Genomic DNA, 15,791 nt, shown 5'->3' on the forward strand with positions numbered 1-15,791 from the left:
GCGAGACACTGTCTCAAAGCAAAGCAAACACCAAAGAAGAGGCTGGCATGATGGAACAGTTGGGAAGTGGAGGCAGGAGGAGCAGGAGTTCATGGTCATCATCAGCTACACAGTGAGTTCAAGGCTAGCCTGGGCTACATAAGACCCTGTCTTAAAATAAGTAGAAGAAATGAGGAATGGAGAAAGATGAAGAAGAGAATGAAGAGGAGGAGGAGGAGGAAAGTGGGTCTGTTTTCAAAGGCTTTTAAGTCCCAGCAACACTGGACTCTTTGTTCAATTCAGTGTGTGTATGTGCGCGCACACGCACACGCGCACACACACACACACACACACACACACACACACACACACACACACACGCTCACATATGTATGAGGTCAGAAGTCTTGATCCTCAGGAGAGCTGTCCACCCTGTTCTGTTGAGGTAGGGTTTGTCACGGGCCTGGAGCTGGCCAGATGGCTAGGCAGGCCAGTGAGCACCCGGGATCCTCCGCTGCTGTCTCCCAGTGCTGGGATCGCACTTTGATGCTGTGAGGTCCGGCCGGCTTTGTCGCTTGGGTTCTTGGAGATCGAGCTCAGGCCCTTGAGCTTGACTGACAAGCACAAGTGAGAGACCAGCAAAGCCCTCTCTCCACCACCCCCTCTTTTTTTTGGCAGGGTCTCATGGAGTCCAAGCTGGCTGTAGTGTGTCTGACCACACCCAGCTAGTACTGGCTTCTTATCTCAAAGAACTTTAGGTCCTTCCCTCTCTTGTGGGCTGCACTAGCCCTCTCCAACCAGTACCCATCCTACCTACCCAGAACAAGAAAGGCCCGTGGGCTCGTGGAAACCAGTTACTCCTGAGGTTCCAAGAACATGGTATTGAAGGCGCCAGGTAGATCTATGTTTAAGTCTGAGCTTTGTCTCGTAGGAGCTGTGTGACTCTGGACAAATCACTGCACTTCTCTGTTTTAAGATGGGAATAGATGAATCTACCTGTGAGAAGTGGCATTACCAGAGCACTCACAGAGTCTGTGAGTTAGCAGCCAGCTAGAGTTAATGCTTGCAATGGTTAATACTCATTATCGGGATCTGGAATCATCCAGGACACATGCTGTGCACATCTGTGAGGAACTTCTAGACTAGGTTAAGTGAACTAGAGGACCCACCCTCAAGGTGAGCAGTACTAGTCTATGGACTGGAGTCCAGTCCAAATAAAAAGGAGAGAGCGAGCTGAGCCCCAGCATCCACCTCTCTGCTTCCTGACTGTGGATGCCGTGTGACCAGCCGCCTCACGCTCCTGCCGCTCTGCCTTCCCCACCGTGACGGACTGCACCCTCCAACTGTGAGATGAACTTTAAACTTTCTTAAGCTACTTCTGTCAGGCATTTTGTCATAGCAACATCACAGGTGACAAACACAGGCTCCCGGGTCCTTCAGAGGGTGCCCCAATTGGCCCACCCCGAGGAAGGGTCATCTAGAGTGCAGCTAGGAGTGAAAAGTCCCCATGGGGGGGCATGGCCTTGGGATACAGACTTACACGTCCCTGTTCATTCATGCAGGAGGATCATGGCGACTGCTGTGGCTTCACTTAAGACACCTCTGGCGTCCTGTCACCTAGCAGCTGTCCCGTCTACCTCTGAGACGCCAGGTGGAGGAAACGAATGATGCATATCTCTGGGTCACCTGGACACTGCTGATTACTTGGCATATGTGGATGCATGGCAAGCGAGTCCCTTGCGGGCTGCAGGTGGCATCCGCTGCGGCAAGGCTGGTCGGAAAGTGCTCCAGCAGCTCACGCTGCGGCCTCACCACAGTCAGGTTCACAGCAACTTTCGTCAAGTTCACAGCTACGAGGCTGTGGACACAGAGCTTCTGGCCACTTTCAAATACTGTGCCTCTCTCCTGACCTGAGCATCTTCTTGAGCCCTGCAGGGGCTAAATTGATTTTTTTTTCCTTTTGGACCTATTATCTAAAATGTGAAATACAATGTCTCCTGAATAATCAGACTTTCACAGCAATACAGCAGAAAAAATTATAAGTTGCACCTTTATAAGTTGTGGATCATTTCAACTTGACTTTTTACAAGATAGCAATTAACTTTAAGAGGTAGCCGTATTACTGATCTGGCTTCACATGAATGCACGCTCTTCTTTGTGGAACCAAGGCCCCACTGAGCTTGCTGGGGTGGGCACTGGCACTTCCTGGGGCTCTATGCATTAACTGTTTAAATTAAAACATTAAATTATTTATGGTTAAATATTTAAAAAGGTGTGTTTGTGCATATGTGCGTGCGCGCGCGCATGCATGTGTGTAGGCAGTAGGGTCTCTTCATAGTCATCATCAGTTACATAGTAAGTTCAAGGCCAGCCTGGGCTACATTAAAAATGTCACCATCTCATTGTCACTTCGTGTCATGGTTCGTGTTGGCCGTCAATCTGAATCACCTAGGACACAAACCTCTGGGGGTGTGCGTCAGAGTTTCTGGGTTGGGTGAGTTGAAAAAGGAAGGCCTATCCTAAATATGGAGGGCACCACTCCACGGTCCTGGATGGAATGAAAAGGAAAAAGCAAGCAGATTCCAGCCTCTCCTTCTGACCGCAAATGAGGTGTGACCATCTACCTCGCGCTCTGGCTGCCATGGAGACTGCACCCTCAAGCTGGGAGCCTGCACACACCTTCCTTAAGGTGCTTTTGCTGAAGCAAAGAAGTAATTTAGTGCTCGCGAGAATGTTCTTAGTCTGCAGATGAGAAAACTGAACTAACATGGGCCGGACCTATGAGGAGCTGGGCGTGGCGGTGACACCTGTAATCCCAGCCCTCCTGCTTGGAGACAGGAGGCAGACACAGGGGAGTCCCCGGAAGCTCACAGGCCAGCGGTGGAGAAAGCAAAGGAGAGTCTGTTTCAAACCAGGCGGAAGGTGAGGAACGCCTAGGGTTGTACTTGGACCTCTCCATGCATGTCCTTGTACAAAGTGAGTGTGCAAACCCTCACGGACATACATCAATACATGCGTGTACACAGACATCATCATACACACATCTTTCATACAAGCCCAGGTCATACACACATCATATGTGTACATGTGTTGAGTGTGAGAGGTGAGCTCTTTCTGGAGTGCAACCTGCTCCCCCGCCCCAGCAAACCCAGGCGCCTCTCAGTCCGACTCTAAGACAGCGCCGTGCAGAGGCCGAGCAGGTCCCTGCATCTTCTTCCCCCCTGAGGCACTTACTTCAGCAAGTCCTTCTCCTTGTTGAGATGCTGAAAGAACGAGGGCTCGCAGATGAGCTGGTTCTCCTGGCACACTTGCTTGCACGACTGCCCAGGCTCGGCCAGCTTCACCTGCAAGGCGCTCAGGGGAGGCCACATCACTTGGCCATGGCAGAAATCCTAGAACAACAGCGAAGCCGTCATCAGCGAGGGGACCGCGGACACAGTGGGGCAGCTCCAGCCCAGCAACCAACCACGGGCGCCATGCTCAGAAAGGGTGAGGAGGACACGTCCTTGGGACAGGTTGTGACCTCTTTAAACACCAGTTTCGGGGGCTGGAGAGATGGCTCAGAGGTTAAGAGCACCGACTGCTCTTCCAGAGGTCCTGGGTTCAATTCCCCAGCAACCACATGGTGGCTCACAACCATCTGTAATGAGATCTGGCACCCTCTTCTGTATACATAATAAATAAATAAATCTTTAAAAGCTCTGGGTTCTACCCCCTGCGCTGGATAAACCAAGAGTGGCGAAACATTCCTCTAATCCCTGCTCTTGGGAGGCAAAGGCAGGAGGGTCAGAAGTTCAATGTCATCTTTAGCTATCACATGAGTTTGAGGCCAGCCTGGGCTAGAGGCTCTGTCTCAAAAACCACACACACACACACACACACACACGCACGCACACACACACGCACGCACGCGCGCGCACACACACACACACACACACACACACACACACACGCACGCACTTCCTCGTTCCTCATGAGGACCATCTTCGGGGCCATTCCCACTAGCTCTGACCCCTCCTCTTGGCTTCCCCAAATACTGCACACAGTTCCTGCCTGCACTGAGCCATGGGTTAGCACAGTCCTGTGGGTCTGGATGCTGTTGCTAAGGGTAACAGCGTGACTGTGCAGATTCACAGTACGGTGAACGGAAGTGCAGTCTATACTAACGGCCACTGTTCTTGCCATCACAGTGTGTGGAAAGCTTGCATTCCAGAGCTGCCCATCCATCAGGACAGCTGTCATGGACAGAACCAACAGTTGAGAGACACGCAGGCATCCGGAAAAGCTTACAATGTATCCCTGCTGGTTAATGTAAGCACCTTTACTTAAGTCTTTGGGGGCGAATGGGTACCTCTCACAGCCCTTCAAAATTGTAATGAAGAGAGTTTCAATTCAGCATACCCGAAGCCTCTTAGGCGACTAGACAGCAGGGGAGGTGTATCAACTTTTCTACTTGTCTCCTTGCTGTTACAAAATAGCTCACAAAAGCAACCTGAGGAAGCAAGGGCTTGATTTGGCTCACCTGATGGTACAGTCATGGTGGGCGAGGCAGCCGACCTGCCCTGTGCTCACAGGCAGGAAGCCGAGAGAGAATGGTGCTGCTCAGCTTGCCTTCTCCCTTTTAGCCAGTTCATGGGACAGTGCCACCTATACCCAGAATTCCCTCTTCAGTTAAGCCTTTCTGGAAACGCCCTCATCAACACACCCAGAGGTGTTTCCATGGTGATGGTAAATCCAGTCAAGTTCACAATTAGATAACCATTACAACAGGCAATCCCCAAGGACACCTAGACCACGACGCACCTGAACCAGAAGGCAAGTGAGGATTTCTCTGCCTCTTGAATTTGGTGACTACAGTTGGACCTTTAGTATCCTTAAAGGCCCATGTGTTGAAAGCTTGGTCCCCAGTGAGGTACCCCTGGGAGATGTTGGAGCCTTTGGGAGGCTTACAGCTTGCCTTTGAGGGGATATAGGAGTCCCTTCCCGTCTACCCAGTCATGAGCTAAGCAGGCTTTTGCTGTTGTTTGTTTAGACTGACTTTACCTGTGTATGTGTGTGTGTGCCTGTGGAGTCCAGAAGAGGGCACTGGATCCAACGGAGCAGTAGTTAGTTACAGGCAGTTATAAGCAGCCTGCAGTGGCTTTGGGGAACCGAACCCGGATCTTCTGCAAGAACAGCAAGTGCTCTCGACCACCAAGTCTTCTCTGAGTCCCCGGGCTGGGCAGGTTTGCTTTGAGACCTGCTCAGCCACGACGTACCGCTTTACCACAAACCCACGGCAACGAGGCCCAGTCATGGACAGAAACTTAGACGGAGCCAAGAGGAAGCATCCCTATTCTGAGTCCATCATCTGGGAGATGCGCTATGGCCATGGAGGGCTCTCAGCAGCACACTTAACGTCAGGCGGGGGAGGTGGAAAGCCTGCAAGGCTAAACGTTCAGATTCCGCCTCTTACAACTCTGTCTCTCTCCTCGGACAGCCCCTGGGCTGTATCCTTGCGCCTGGTGTTTCAGAACAGCTACGGAGTTTCCTTTCTCGTTCATTCATACCCTCCTACAAAGTGAAATTTGAAGCTGGAAAGTCAGATGGGCCAGATCTGAAGCCTGACCCCAGGCCACTGGTTCTGGGCACAGGCCCTGGGCCCATCTGGCCCCTCGCTCATCTGTACTGTGGTGCAACCAGCAGAATAAAGGAAGCTCAGGAATCACTGCCTCCCTTAAGTTCCCCGGGAAAGTTGCTTCTCCCAGGGCAGCTTTCAGACAAGGCCTGGCAGGCATACGGAGAAGCTGGGTTTCATGGATGAATAGTCACCCCGCATCTATTCTGTGGCAGGGCTGGAGTCGCTGTAAGGTTCAGACAGCGGGAGCTGCCCTTGAGGCTGCACGGTGGGGCTGATGTGACAGCAGCTGTCTTCCTCAGGGCCCTCCCACACACATGCCCCGCTCAAGTCTGCACTGAACAAAACGGGCCCACGGGTAGGTACCTGTCCCCGCTCTTCACGACGGCCTGGCATCCTCTCAGGAGCCTGTTCTAGGGGCCAAAAGGTCCAGCGATAGTAAAAATAGCATCAAAGCCTTAAGCTCAGAGAACCATCCAGACAGCTTGAAGGTAACAATTGATGAGAGGGAGCCGCCCTCGCACGTTGTCACAGAAGGCATGGCAGAGAGGGGGGCTGGTCCCCAGTGGGGGGGACTTCATGGATGCCTTGCAAGCTCCCTCCACCTGACCCATATAGGAAACGGGGACAGTGACATCTGCCCTTCCCTCCTGTGCAGTTGTGAGGATAAAAGGGAGGAGAGGTAAGAAGGATGCTGAGGATAACCGCACTGTGCACTGTGGTGATTGAGTCACCGGGTCACAGCCACAGCTGATCTATGACAGCGCCCCTTGGCCCAGCGGCTTGCAGGGCACAGTGGGAACGCAGATGCCGGGCATCAGCCTCCTCTCTCTCACCCACACGCACAATGGCCAGTAGGTGTGGTCAGGAAGCTGGAGGGACGGCCCCTCTTTCCTTCACCCACAGCCCAGGCTACCGGCAACGCAAGCTGTCTCGCTGCCTTACGCCACCTGCTCCTTCACTTACCCATTTACACATCCACTCATTCTACAGACCTTGCTAAGAGAGAGGGAGGTGTGTGTCCATTCACAACGCTACATGTGACCGTTAAGGCCCCACGCTTTAATGGCATCAGAAACAGGAGCATGAAGGCGTGCCTCTGGCCTTCGGGGTTCAGCGCACAGTCTCGTAGCAGAAGGCTGGTACTTCCCAAACTTTAGAACCTGTGCACGTGGTGGAGGCCGGACGGGGCTGGCTCTACAGGGAGGGGAAGAGTGGGGGCGGCAGCTCACAGGCAGCTTCCAGAAGAGCCAGACTTCTGGGCTGGGTTCTACAAGGCTATACCGGAGTTAGCGGCTTATCACTAACACGGCAGGCTGCAGCTAATTGGTGCTCGGTAAAGAGCTACTGAATGGGGCTGCGTGGTTTTGGCTTCCTGGAGGCTTTGATAGGAGTAAAGTAGAAAAAGAGGCTATTCCAGCCCAATGAGGCATCTCTGCAGCCAGAAGGAGGGATGCACAGTCATTGCCAATCTGGTTAACAAGCTCACTTGGGGCACACGCCATCTGCATTCCTCCATCACGTTCTTCCTGCCATCGACGCGCGCGCGCGCGTTTCTCAGTGTGTTTGGCTAGTCTGAAATTGTCGTGCAGTGAGGAGAAATCAAGAATTCACCAACAGAGTTGTCAGAGCAAAGCTCTCTCCTTTTCTGTCTCTGCCCCTCCCCCCGCCATGTGTACACGTATGTGAAGAGCCGGCCGACACCAACGTATGTAGGAGGCCAATGTCTGCTGCTGTTCTTTGGCTGAGATATGGCCTTCTACTTTTTTGGGGGGAGGGTTCATCAAGTGGGCTAGGGCTGTGTGTCCAGTGAACCCCAGAGACCCTCCTGTCTCCATCTCCCCATGTCCCAAAGCATGACTGAGTCCAAGGACTGTGACGGAGACACTGGTGGCGCCCCCATAAAGGAGCCTGGAGGAAGAGTGCTCCCCCAAGTGCCTGTAGAGTTCAAGAAGACTCAGAGCCTGTCCTTATGAGGGACGCACTAAGTGGGGTCGGCTTGACCCCTCCCCTCTGCTATGACTGGACCAGGTGGGAAGAGCCATGCGTTGGTGCAAAACAGAGGCTTCTGAACAAACGCCAAGCGTGGTGTGTGACAGGGTCTTCTCCATTCCATCCAGCCCTGGCCCAATTCCCCACCCCACCACACCCCAACTGCTTTCTTTCCTTCCTTTGTTTAGACAAGGTCTCCCTCTATAGCCCAGGCTGGTCTTGAACTTGTAGTAATCCACCTGCCTCAGCCTTTGGCCATATCCTGAACAGAACATGTCCAAGTCTTGGTTGATAGGGCTGTCTGGGAAGGTTGTGGGACTTTCAGGAGCTGTAGCTTTCCTGGAGGAAGTGGGTCCCTGGAGGCCGACTTGGAGGTTTTCTCATCTGGCCTTGTCTCCTGTTCATTTCTTTCTGCTTCCTGACTGTGGATGCGACGTGACCAGCCATCCTATGCTCTTGCAACAATAGATTGTCCCCTCGAACTGAGAACCAAAAGAAATCCTTTCACCCGTGTTCCTTGTCAGGTCACGGCAATGAGACGCTAACAGTGTCACACATGCCAGTCAGCAGAGGCGACACCGGGGCTGCACATGAATCTGGTGCACCTTGTACTTGACTGCTGGAGTAACCGCAGGAGAAATGAAAACCCATGCCCACCCCGAGATGGCAGTGAGCATCCCTGCCAGCACTACCCGCTGCGGTCAAAGGAGACGATACATCCACCAACTGGGAGTGGAGAGTCACAGTACAGCTGTGTTAGGGAGCTCCCCTCCGCCGTGAAAGAGCTAAGTTCTCACTCTTGCCTCCAGACTGTTGAAAGAAGCCTTTCCTGGAGGCTTCCGACTTCTTTCTGGTGGGGTTCTGTTTTGTAACTCGATTATGTCGATCTGGAGTGTGAACTCTGTAGACATGAATGTGCTGCGGTTCCACAGGTTTTGCTGAAGAATTAGGTTGGTCGCTGCTGCACATTTAATACAGAAGTAACTGATGGGTGGGCTTCTTTCATTTTGTGTGTGTGGATTTGTCACGGCGCACAGGGGTCAGAGGACGACTTGTGGAGTTGGTTCTCTCTCCTTCTGTCACATGAGTTGTGAGAATTGAACTCAGGCAGTAAACTGGCTGGTTTTATTCTATCTTGACACAAACTAGTCATCAGAGAGGAAGGAGCCTCAATTGGCAAAATGTCTCCATAAGCTCCGTCTATAAGGCATTTTCTTAATTAGTGATCAACGGGGGAGGGACCAGGCCATGGTGGGTGGTGCCATCCCTAGGCTGGTGATCCTGGGTTCTATAAGAAAGCAGGCTAAACATGCCATGAAGAACAAGCCAGTAAGCAGCACCCCTCTGTGCCCTCTGCATCAGCTCCTGCCTCCACAGGTTCCTGTCCTGACTTCCTTCAATGACGGACTAAGACGTGGAAGTGTAAGTCAGATAAACCCTTCCCTCCCAAACTGCTTTCTGGTCATGGTGTTTCGTCACAGCAACAGAAACTCTGACTAAGACAGGTCGGTCGGAAGCAAGCACCTTTACCTGCTGAGGCGTCTTGCTGGCCCTGGGTTGGGCTTTATGCTCTGTAAGTTAGGTCTGTAAATTGAAAACAATCCCTTTCCTGATCGTTTAGGAACCTTACACGTCGCTTTGTAAGAAGTATTTTGAACACAAGATTCCTAGATTGAATTTTCGTTTTGTTTTGTTTTTAGTGACATGGGTCTTTTTGCACAGTATGGCTGGCCCCAAACACAAGAGCCTTGGGGCTCCAGCCTCTCAAGTGTTGGATGTTGGTTTCTGGGTTCTTAGCAGAAGAAGGGCTGGCTGGGTCAGACACGTAGCTTCGCCTTGAATGTGTATTTGCCAACCCTACCCTGTGGGTAGGTAGCGTCGCACTGCTTCTGAGAAGGGCAGAGACAGCAGGTAGTCTGACGCAGGCTGTGAACTCAGGCCAGCCCTGCTGACTGTTGCCGACACAGCAGGGAGCAGGGAGGCTGCCCCCCTTTACCTCTTTGCAATGCCTTTTCCCAGTCACTACCCTTCGGCCCCAACCCAGTCCTCTCCAGATTCACTGAAGGTCTTCTCTTTGTTTCTGGAACACTCCCCAAGGAGTTTAAGATGATCTGGGAGCTTGAGCTGATTCTGCGGCCGCTCTGGGAATGGAGCTGGCTGTGCCCTGTCTGTATCCCCACAATGCTTTGCATGAGACCAAACAGCTCTTACCAAGCCCATCACGAGGGGCAAGTGTGGGGGGGGGGGGAGGCCTCGAGGAGCTGAGGTGGTACAGAGCCTGCCAAGCATGCACAAAGCTCTGAATTCCATCTAAGCAATGCATAAATGGGGCACGGTGTAACACACCTGCAATTCCAGCATTTGTGAAAACACAGGAAGACCAGGAGTTCAAGGTCATCCTTGTCCACATAGCAAGTTCAAGGCCAGCCTGGGATACATGAGATGCTATCTCAAACCAAACAACCATGTGACTATGACTGACTGCCCTGTATATGTACTTAAAGAAATTTTTTAAAAAGTTGGTTTTATTTATTTTGTGTGTGCACACACACACACACACATGACACAGTACATGTGTGGAAGTCTATTATAATCTCCTTCCACCATTTGGGTCCTGGGGATCAAACTCGGGTCACCAAGTTTGGCAGCAGGAGTCTTTACCAAATGAGCATTGCTCTGGCCATACTCTGTATATTAGAAGATATTTCTAGGAAGCAGAAAACGACCTGTTTCTCTCCTCCAGGTGCTTTCTTTCTCCTGGAGGTAAATTGGTAACTTCCCCCAAACAATGCAGAATGGGAACCCTCACCAGCCTGGGCACACTCGGACGTGGGATAGTCAGGACTGATCTTTTATCCCTGGGGAGTTTCACTCTCGCGCTAACTCCCCATCCGCTGGAATCAGTCCTCCTTCAGAGAGCTCATTTCATGGACACAAGCCTCCACAAATGCGGGCAGGGCACCGATGGAGAAGAATGAGTATTTTCCCTGGACCCAGTTTCCTTCCATGGGGAGAGGGCCTGCACCCCAGTTTGGCCGGGTGTGAGGCAGGCTCCCAGCAGTGACTCTTAAACTGTACCTGAAGCCTGGGGTGATCTTAAAGGCTGTCCGTTTAGCCTCATCTGGCTCCTGCAGCTGCTGGGAGTGTGGTGTGTGTGTGGTGGGGGGCAATCTTGAAAGAGTTCTGGGATAAAAGTGCCCATGTTCCGGGTAGCCCACATGGAGGACTCCGGAAGCTGAGCCCGGCTAATGAGTGCTGCACTCCAGGTGCGGGAGGGAACCTTCCCCTCCAAGCCCCAGGCTTCCCACCCCTGCCAGGAGCACCCTGTCTCCGTCCTTGCTGCTCTTTGAAGATACTCTGCAAACGGTAAAAATATAATGAATGCTCCAAGCTCTGAGATCCAAGGTCTGCAGCTAATAGGAGACTTGATCTGATCCAAAGGGGTCTTGGATTCTATCGTGCACTGAGGGAACATTTTTGGGTCTGAAAGAGTTCTGGATGTAAACTAAAAATAGCCCCCATTACTGCTCATTTAGGAGGAATTAGGAGGATGTCTAGTAAGAAATGTCCCGAGATGGTTCACTAGGTGAAGTACACGCCTTGCAAGCATGAGAATCTGAGGTTGGTCACCAGAACCACTTCAAAAAAGCACATATGCCTAATCCTAGCACCGGGGAAGTCAAGCTCTGGGACACCTGCATCTGAGATCCTGGCAAATGCATGGCACTGATGCTCACACGGCTTTACACCAGATCTTCAACAAACCCTGTGTGTCTCAGTTCCCACCATGCAGTTACGGCTGATGCATCCTGAGCTTTACTGTGTGGACTGAGAGGGGATACAGACCCCTACCCCGAAATGGTTAATGGTTAATCCCCAACCTGGCAGGATCTAGACTCCCCGAGAAGACAAACATCTGAGCACAACGGTGAGAATTTCTAGGTTGGGTAAACTGAGGTGGGGAAAGCCCACCCTAAATGTGGGTGGCACCATTCCATGGGTTGGAGTCCTGGACTGAATGAAAAGGAGAAAGTTGATCTGGGCTCCAGCGTTCATCTCCCTGCTTCCTGACTGTAAAGGAATGGGACCAGTTGCTTCATGTTTCTGCCGCCATGTCTACCCGACCCCACCATGACACACCATACCCTTGAGCTATGAGTCGAAATAAAACTTCCTGTCATTAAGTGGCCCTTGTTGGGTATTTTGTCATTGTAATGAGAAAAGTAACTAACACACCCTGTATCTTTGCAGGATGGAGAGACCAGCGGTGGATGCCTGCAACCGTGCATGGTACCAAACCAACCACACACACTGTCTATCCCCCTGGAGCACACACCAATGGCGAAGCTTAGTTAGACCCGACAGGAGGACCGATAACTAAAGCGAAAGCAGAGCGTTCCAACAGTCTACTGCAATAAACGTGAGGCCAGCTTCTTCCTCCTGCAAAATGGTTTCCTGTACTGAACTGATATTTGCCGATTGAGACGGGAAACCAAGCCCTGGGAAAGGGGAACCCGTGGATGGGGAGGGTGGTGTAGCGCATGTGTGAGTGCCCATTGGCCGAGGCTGTGCCGGAGTCATAGTTTTGTCCTTTGTGAGCACTGAATGAGCTAATGACAAATGCTGAGCTCCCGGCGTGCATAATGAAATTACGAGACAGCGCAATCGAGCACGGTGTGTTGAACACTGCCATGAACCTGCTCTTCCTACGGCGTCAGGCCTGGTTCTCAGTACTCTCTGGGTGCTGGCTCATACAGTGCTCCCAGGAGCATTTTTCCTTCTTTACTGAGGCACAGAGAGCATGAGTAACAAATGCTCAGCTCCTAGAAACAAAAACTCATGCAACAGGGAGTTGGATCCAGGTGGCTGGGCCGGGGAGATGATTCAGTAGCTAAAATGTTTGCTGTGTAAGCATGTGGACCCACGTTCAAGTGAAAGGCTGGGCTTGATGGTCATTGCTTGTAATCCCAGCACTGGGGTTATGGACTCAGGCGGATCCCTGGGGCTTACCAGATGGCCAGCCTAGCCTACTTGGTGAGCTGCAGGCCAGTGGGAGACCCCATTTCAAAAAAAAAAGGGTGATCGGCGCCTAAAATGACACCTGAGGTAGTCCTTTGCCTTCTACATGTATGTGCACTGCATACATAAGTGTGCATGCCACTCACATATACATGTGCATGCACACTCACAGACATGTGCACATGCACCTGCACACACACATTTATGTCCACTCACCTATCTCCTGTTACCTGCCTTGTCCTCCACAGCTGAGCTGATCGGATGCTCGGCTCCAAAGCCCATGCCCTAGAGGCCCAGCTTCCACCTTCCCACCATGCCCCTGGGCTGGTGGCCTACATTTATGTTTCTACTCTGCTGTCTCTATTTTCAGCTCTACGGCTCTTAGTCCCATTGTGAAAAGGTCCCTTATTGACCCTTCAACATTGTTTTGCCCTATAAAGAGAACCCCCTATTTCTGGACTGGGCAAGAAGTTCAGATCCCTTACCCATAGGGGTTCTGGCTTTGTCTATTTCTGGGTCCGTGTGGCCTTTGAAGTCCAAGGAATTAAACCATCATAAAGGATCACAGTGATGGTTGTACCCTTCACCTCTGAGAGCATTCTGCCTCTGTTTCATGGGTTTCTTTTGAAAGGAGGCCCAGTTTGAAAAACCACTCAAGAGTCCTAACATATTTAGAATTGCTGCATTTACACCCTTGAAGAAATATTTCAAAAACATAGATTTGATCACTGCATGTGTGTGAGTATTCGTGTGTGCGTGGACACACACGTGTGCACGTGGAGGCCAGAGGACAATGTTAGATGCCATTCCTCATGTTCTGCCCACCCTGTTTCTTAAGATAGTCTCTCCCTGGCCTGCAGCTTCCCAACTCCGACAGGCTGGCCGGCCAGTGAGTCCCAGGGGTCTGCCTGTGTCTACTTCCCTTGCGCTGAGATTACAAGTGCGTGGTTCGTGTCTGGCTTCTGTGGAATCAGCTCAGATCCCCACACTCGAAAGGCAAGCACATCACTGACTGGGCTACCTTTCCAGATCCTAATCCTCTTTTTTTTAGGGGGTGGGGGTGAGGGATGAGAAATGAAGGGTGGAGGACAGAGAGCCACTTGTCTGTCCCTTGCCCTTCCTGAGTCCTCAAGATGTTCTGAATCTCCAGTGGTCAGGGAGGACCCCACCTTGACCACTCTGATGTCTTATTCTAAGTGTCCATATCACCTTTCCTTGTTACAAAGAGCGTACTCCGGGGAAGACCGGCTCCCTTGGGAGACCATGACAGTGAAACGTTTAAAAAAACGACAGTAAGCCACCATGGAGCCACCTGGAGTTTCCCAAAGCGGGCAAATAACCACAGAAATAAGCACCCAGTGAGAGCTGGGAACCGGGGAGCAGGACACAGCGAAGACAGACAGACTTCCGACGGGCCTTACCTGCTTTTCTATGAACGCGTTGATCCTCTGCAGCATCCCTTCACACGTGAACTCGTAGGGCATGTACGGCTCAATCTGCAGAAACAACAGGGCACCGTGTAAGGGGACATGGGGCATGAGACACTTACCGATTCTCCACTGACTCACACAGAGGCTCGCGCAAAGCGGGAGCCTTGACAGGCGTTAAAGCTACATGCCTGGGACAGGACAGACAGGGCCCAGGCCGTATTGCATCTTTTCTGGACCCTGAACAGTCCACCTTCCCCAAGTTGCAGATACCTGATGTGTAAAAGAGCGGCCAGTAGAAAAACCCATCTCTGTTAAGCGGTGGTGAAGGTACATGGGGGAAACTGCTTGGATAGTGTAAGGTACATAGTAGGCCTTCAAAAAGGTGGATGTTATCACGTGCTAGCAGGTAGACTGTGTGTGTGTCGGGGGGGGGGGTGGCTCACCAGCCTCTCAGGCTGGGCAGAACACATTATGTGCCGAGATTTAGCCAACATCTGCTGAAGGAATACTCGGTCACTGCTCCGAGGAAGGCAGGGAGGAATGGCTGGTCTGTAGTAGTAGGTGAGGAGAGAAAGCATCTAAAGAACTCCTGCTGCAGAACCAAGGGGATGGAGTACAGCTGAGGAACTCAGCTAGAGGCCCTGGGAGGGCTGAGGTTCTTTTTTCCTTTGAGACCAGGTGGTGGCCTTGCCATATAGGTGAGGTGACCTTGAACTTCCTATCCTCCTGTCTCCCCCTCCTAGGGGCAGGATTCAGACATGTGCTACCGTATCTGGGTTACTTGGTACTGGGGGTGGAACCCAGGACTTCGCGCATCCCTAAGCCAGAGTGTGAACTATGATATGAGAAGATGGCGCTCGGGACTGGGAGCTGGTGAGACAAGGTACAAAGGGACTCAGAACACCACAAAAGCCTTGTGATTTCTATACAGGGGCTTGCACTATCTGGGGAGAGGATGGGAAACCCTAGAAGGTCATGGGGTGAGGGGCATTCTGATGGCTGCTAGAGACAATGAGGGAGCATGGGAGAGATGGTGCTGGGCTCCGCTACACAGCACGGACTGACTGACACATGGACACCAGTGTCCTGAGGGTCACAGGAATGGGAAGTGGAGATCACCCGTGAGAGGAAGACACCAGCAATCCATCTACATGGACCCAACGGCATCGCTGCTGACAGGACAAAGGACCATCTTTAGTCGCTCCTTCTTGAGCCTACACTTAGCCCTCTCCTCACAGCACACACGCACCAACAGGTAATAACCAACGGGAAAGGTTTGAGAGGAGAAGTACAGGGCAGGCTGTGCCTCGGGGCGTCAACAGCAGTCCCGGGCAAACTAAAGTCCTGTGGGATGCTAGACTTCCCATGGGGTGGCCAGCCCCATCCATGGTGGAGGTAGACAGCCCTCGTCTTCTCAGAATGGCTCAGAGGGTGGCCTGTATACAACAGGTGCTTAATCAATGCTTACTGAATTGATGGGAAAAGTCTAGACTGGTTAAGTTAACAAGATTCTAATGTTTAGGTAGAAAAAAAAATACAGTATCCACTGTAGAAAACTACAACACTGGGGAGATGATAGTCCAGCTGCCTGCTGGGTAAGCCTGAGGACTGTGTGTAGATCTGCAGCACCCGTGTGAAAACTGGGTGGGATGGGGTATGTCTGTAATCTTGGTGCTGGGGCTGGAGACAGGTGGATCCCTGGGGCTCACTGGCCAGCCTGCCAGGTCAAATCAGTGAACTTTGGGTTTGGGAAA

At 51.9% G+C, this 15,791-nt stretch overlaps 1 protein-coding gene across 2 annotated transcripts in view; it reads right to left on the reverse strand.

The window, feature by feature from the left end:
• The window catches only part of Mgat5 (alpha-1,6-mannosylglycoprotein 6-beta-N-acetylglucosaminyltransferase), a 289,240-nt gene that overhangs the window by 6,051 nt on the left and 267,398 nt on the right, over positions 1–15,791 (reverse strand). For both annotated transcript variants that reach the window (XM_028874926.2, XM_028874925.2), the window contains exons 16-17: positions 14,029–14,103; positions 3,214–3,371 (exon numbers count right to left, since the gene is read on the reverse strand). In XM_028874926.2, the coding sequence (XP_028730759.1) occupies positions 3,214–3,371; positions 14,029–14,103 (233 nt within the window). The remainder of the gene's footprint in view (positions 1–3,213; positions 3,372–14,028; positions 14,104–15,791) is intronic.

Source organism: Peromyscus leucopus, chromosome 15, assembly GCF_004664715.2.
Source record: "Peromyscus leucopus breed LL Stock chromosome 15, UCI_PerLeu_2.1, whole genome shotgun sequence".
In the NCBI taxonomy this organism is placed as follows: Eukaryota; Metazoa; Chordata; class Mammalia; order Rodentia; family Cricetidae; genus Peromyscus; species Peromyscus leucopus.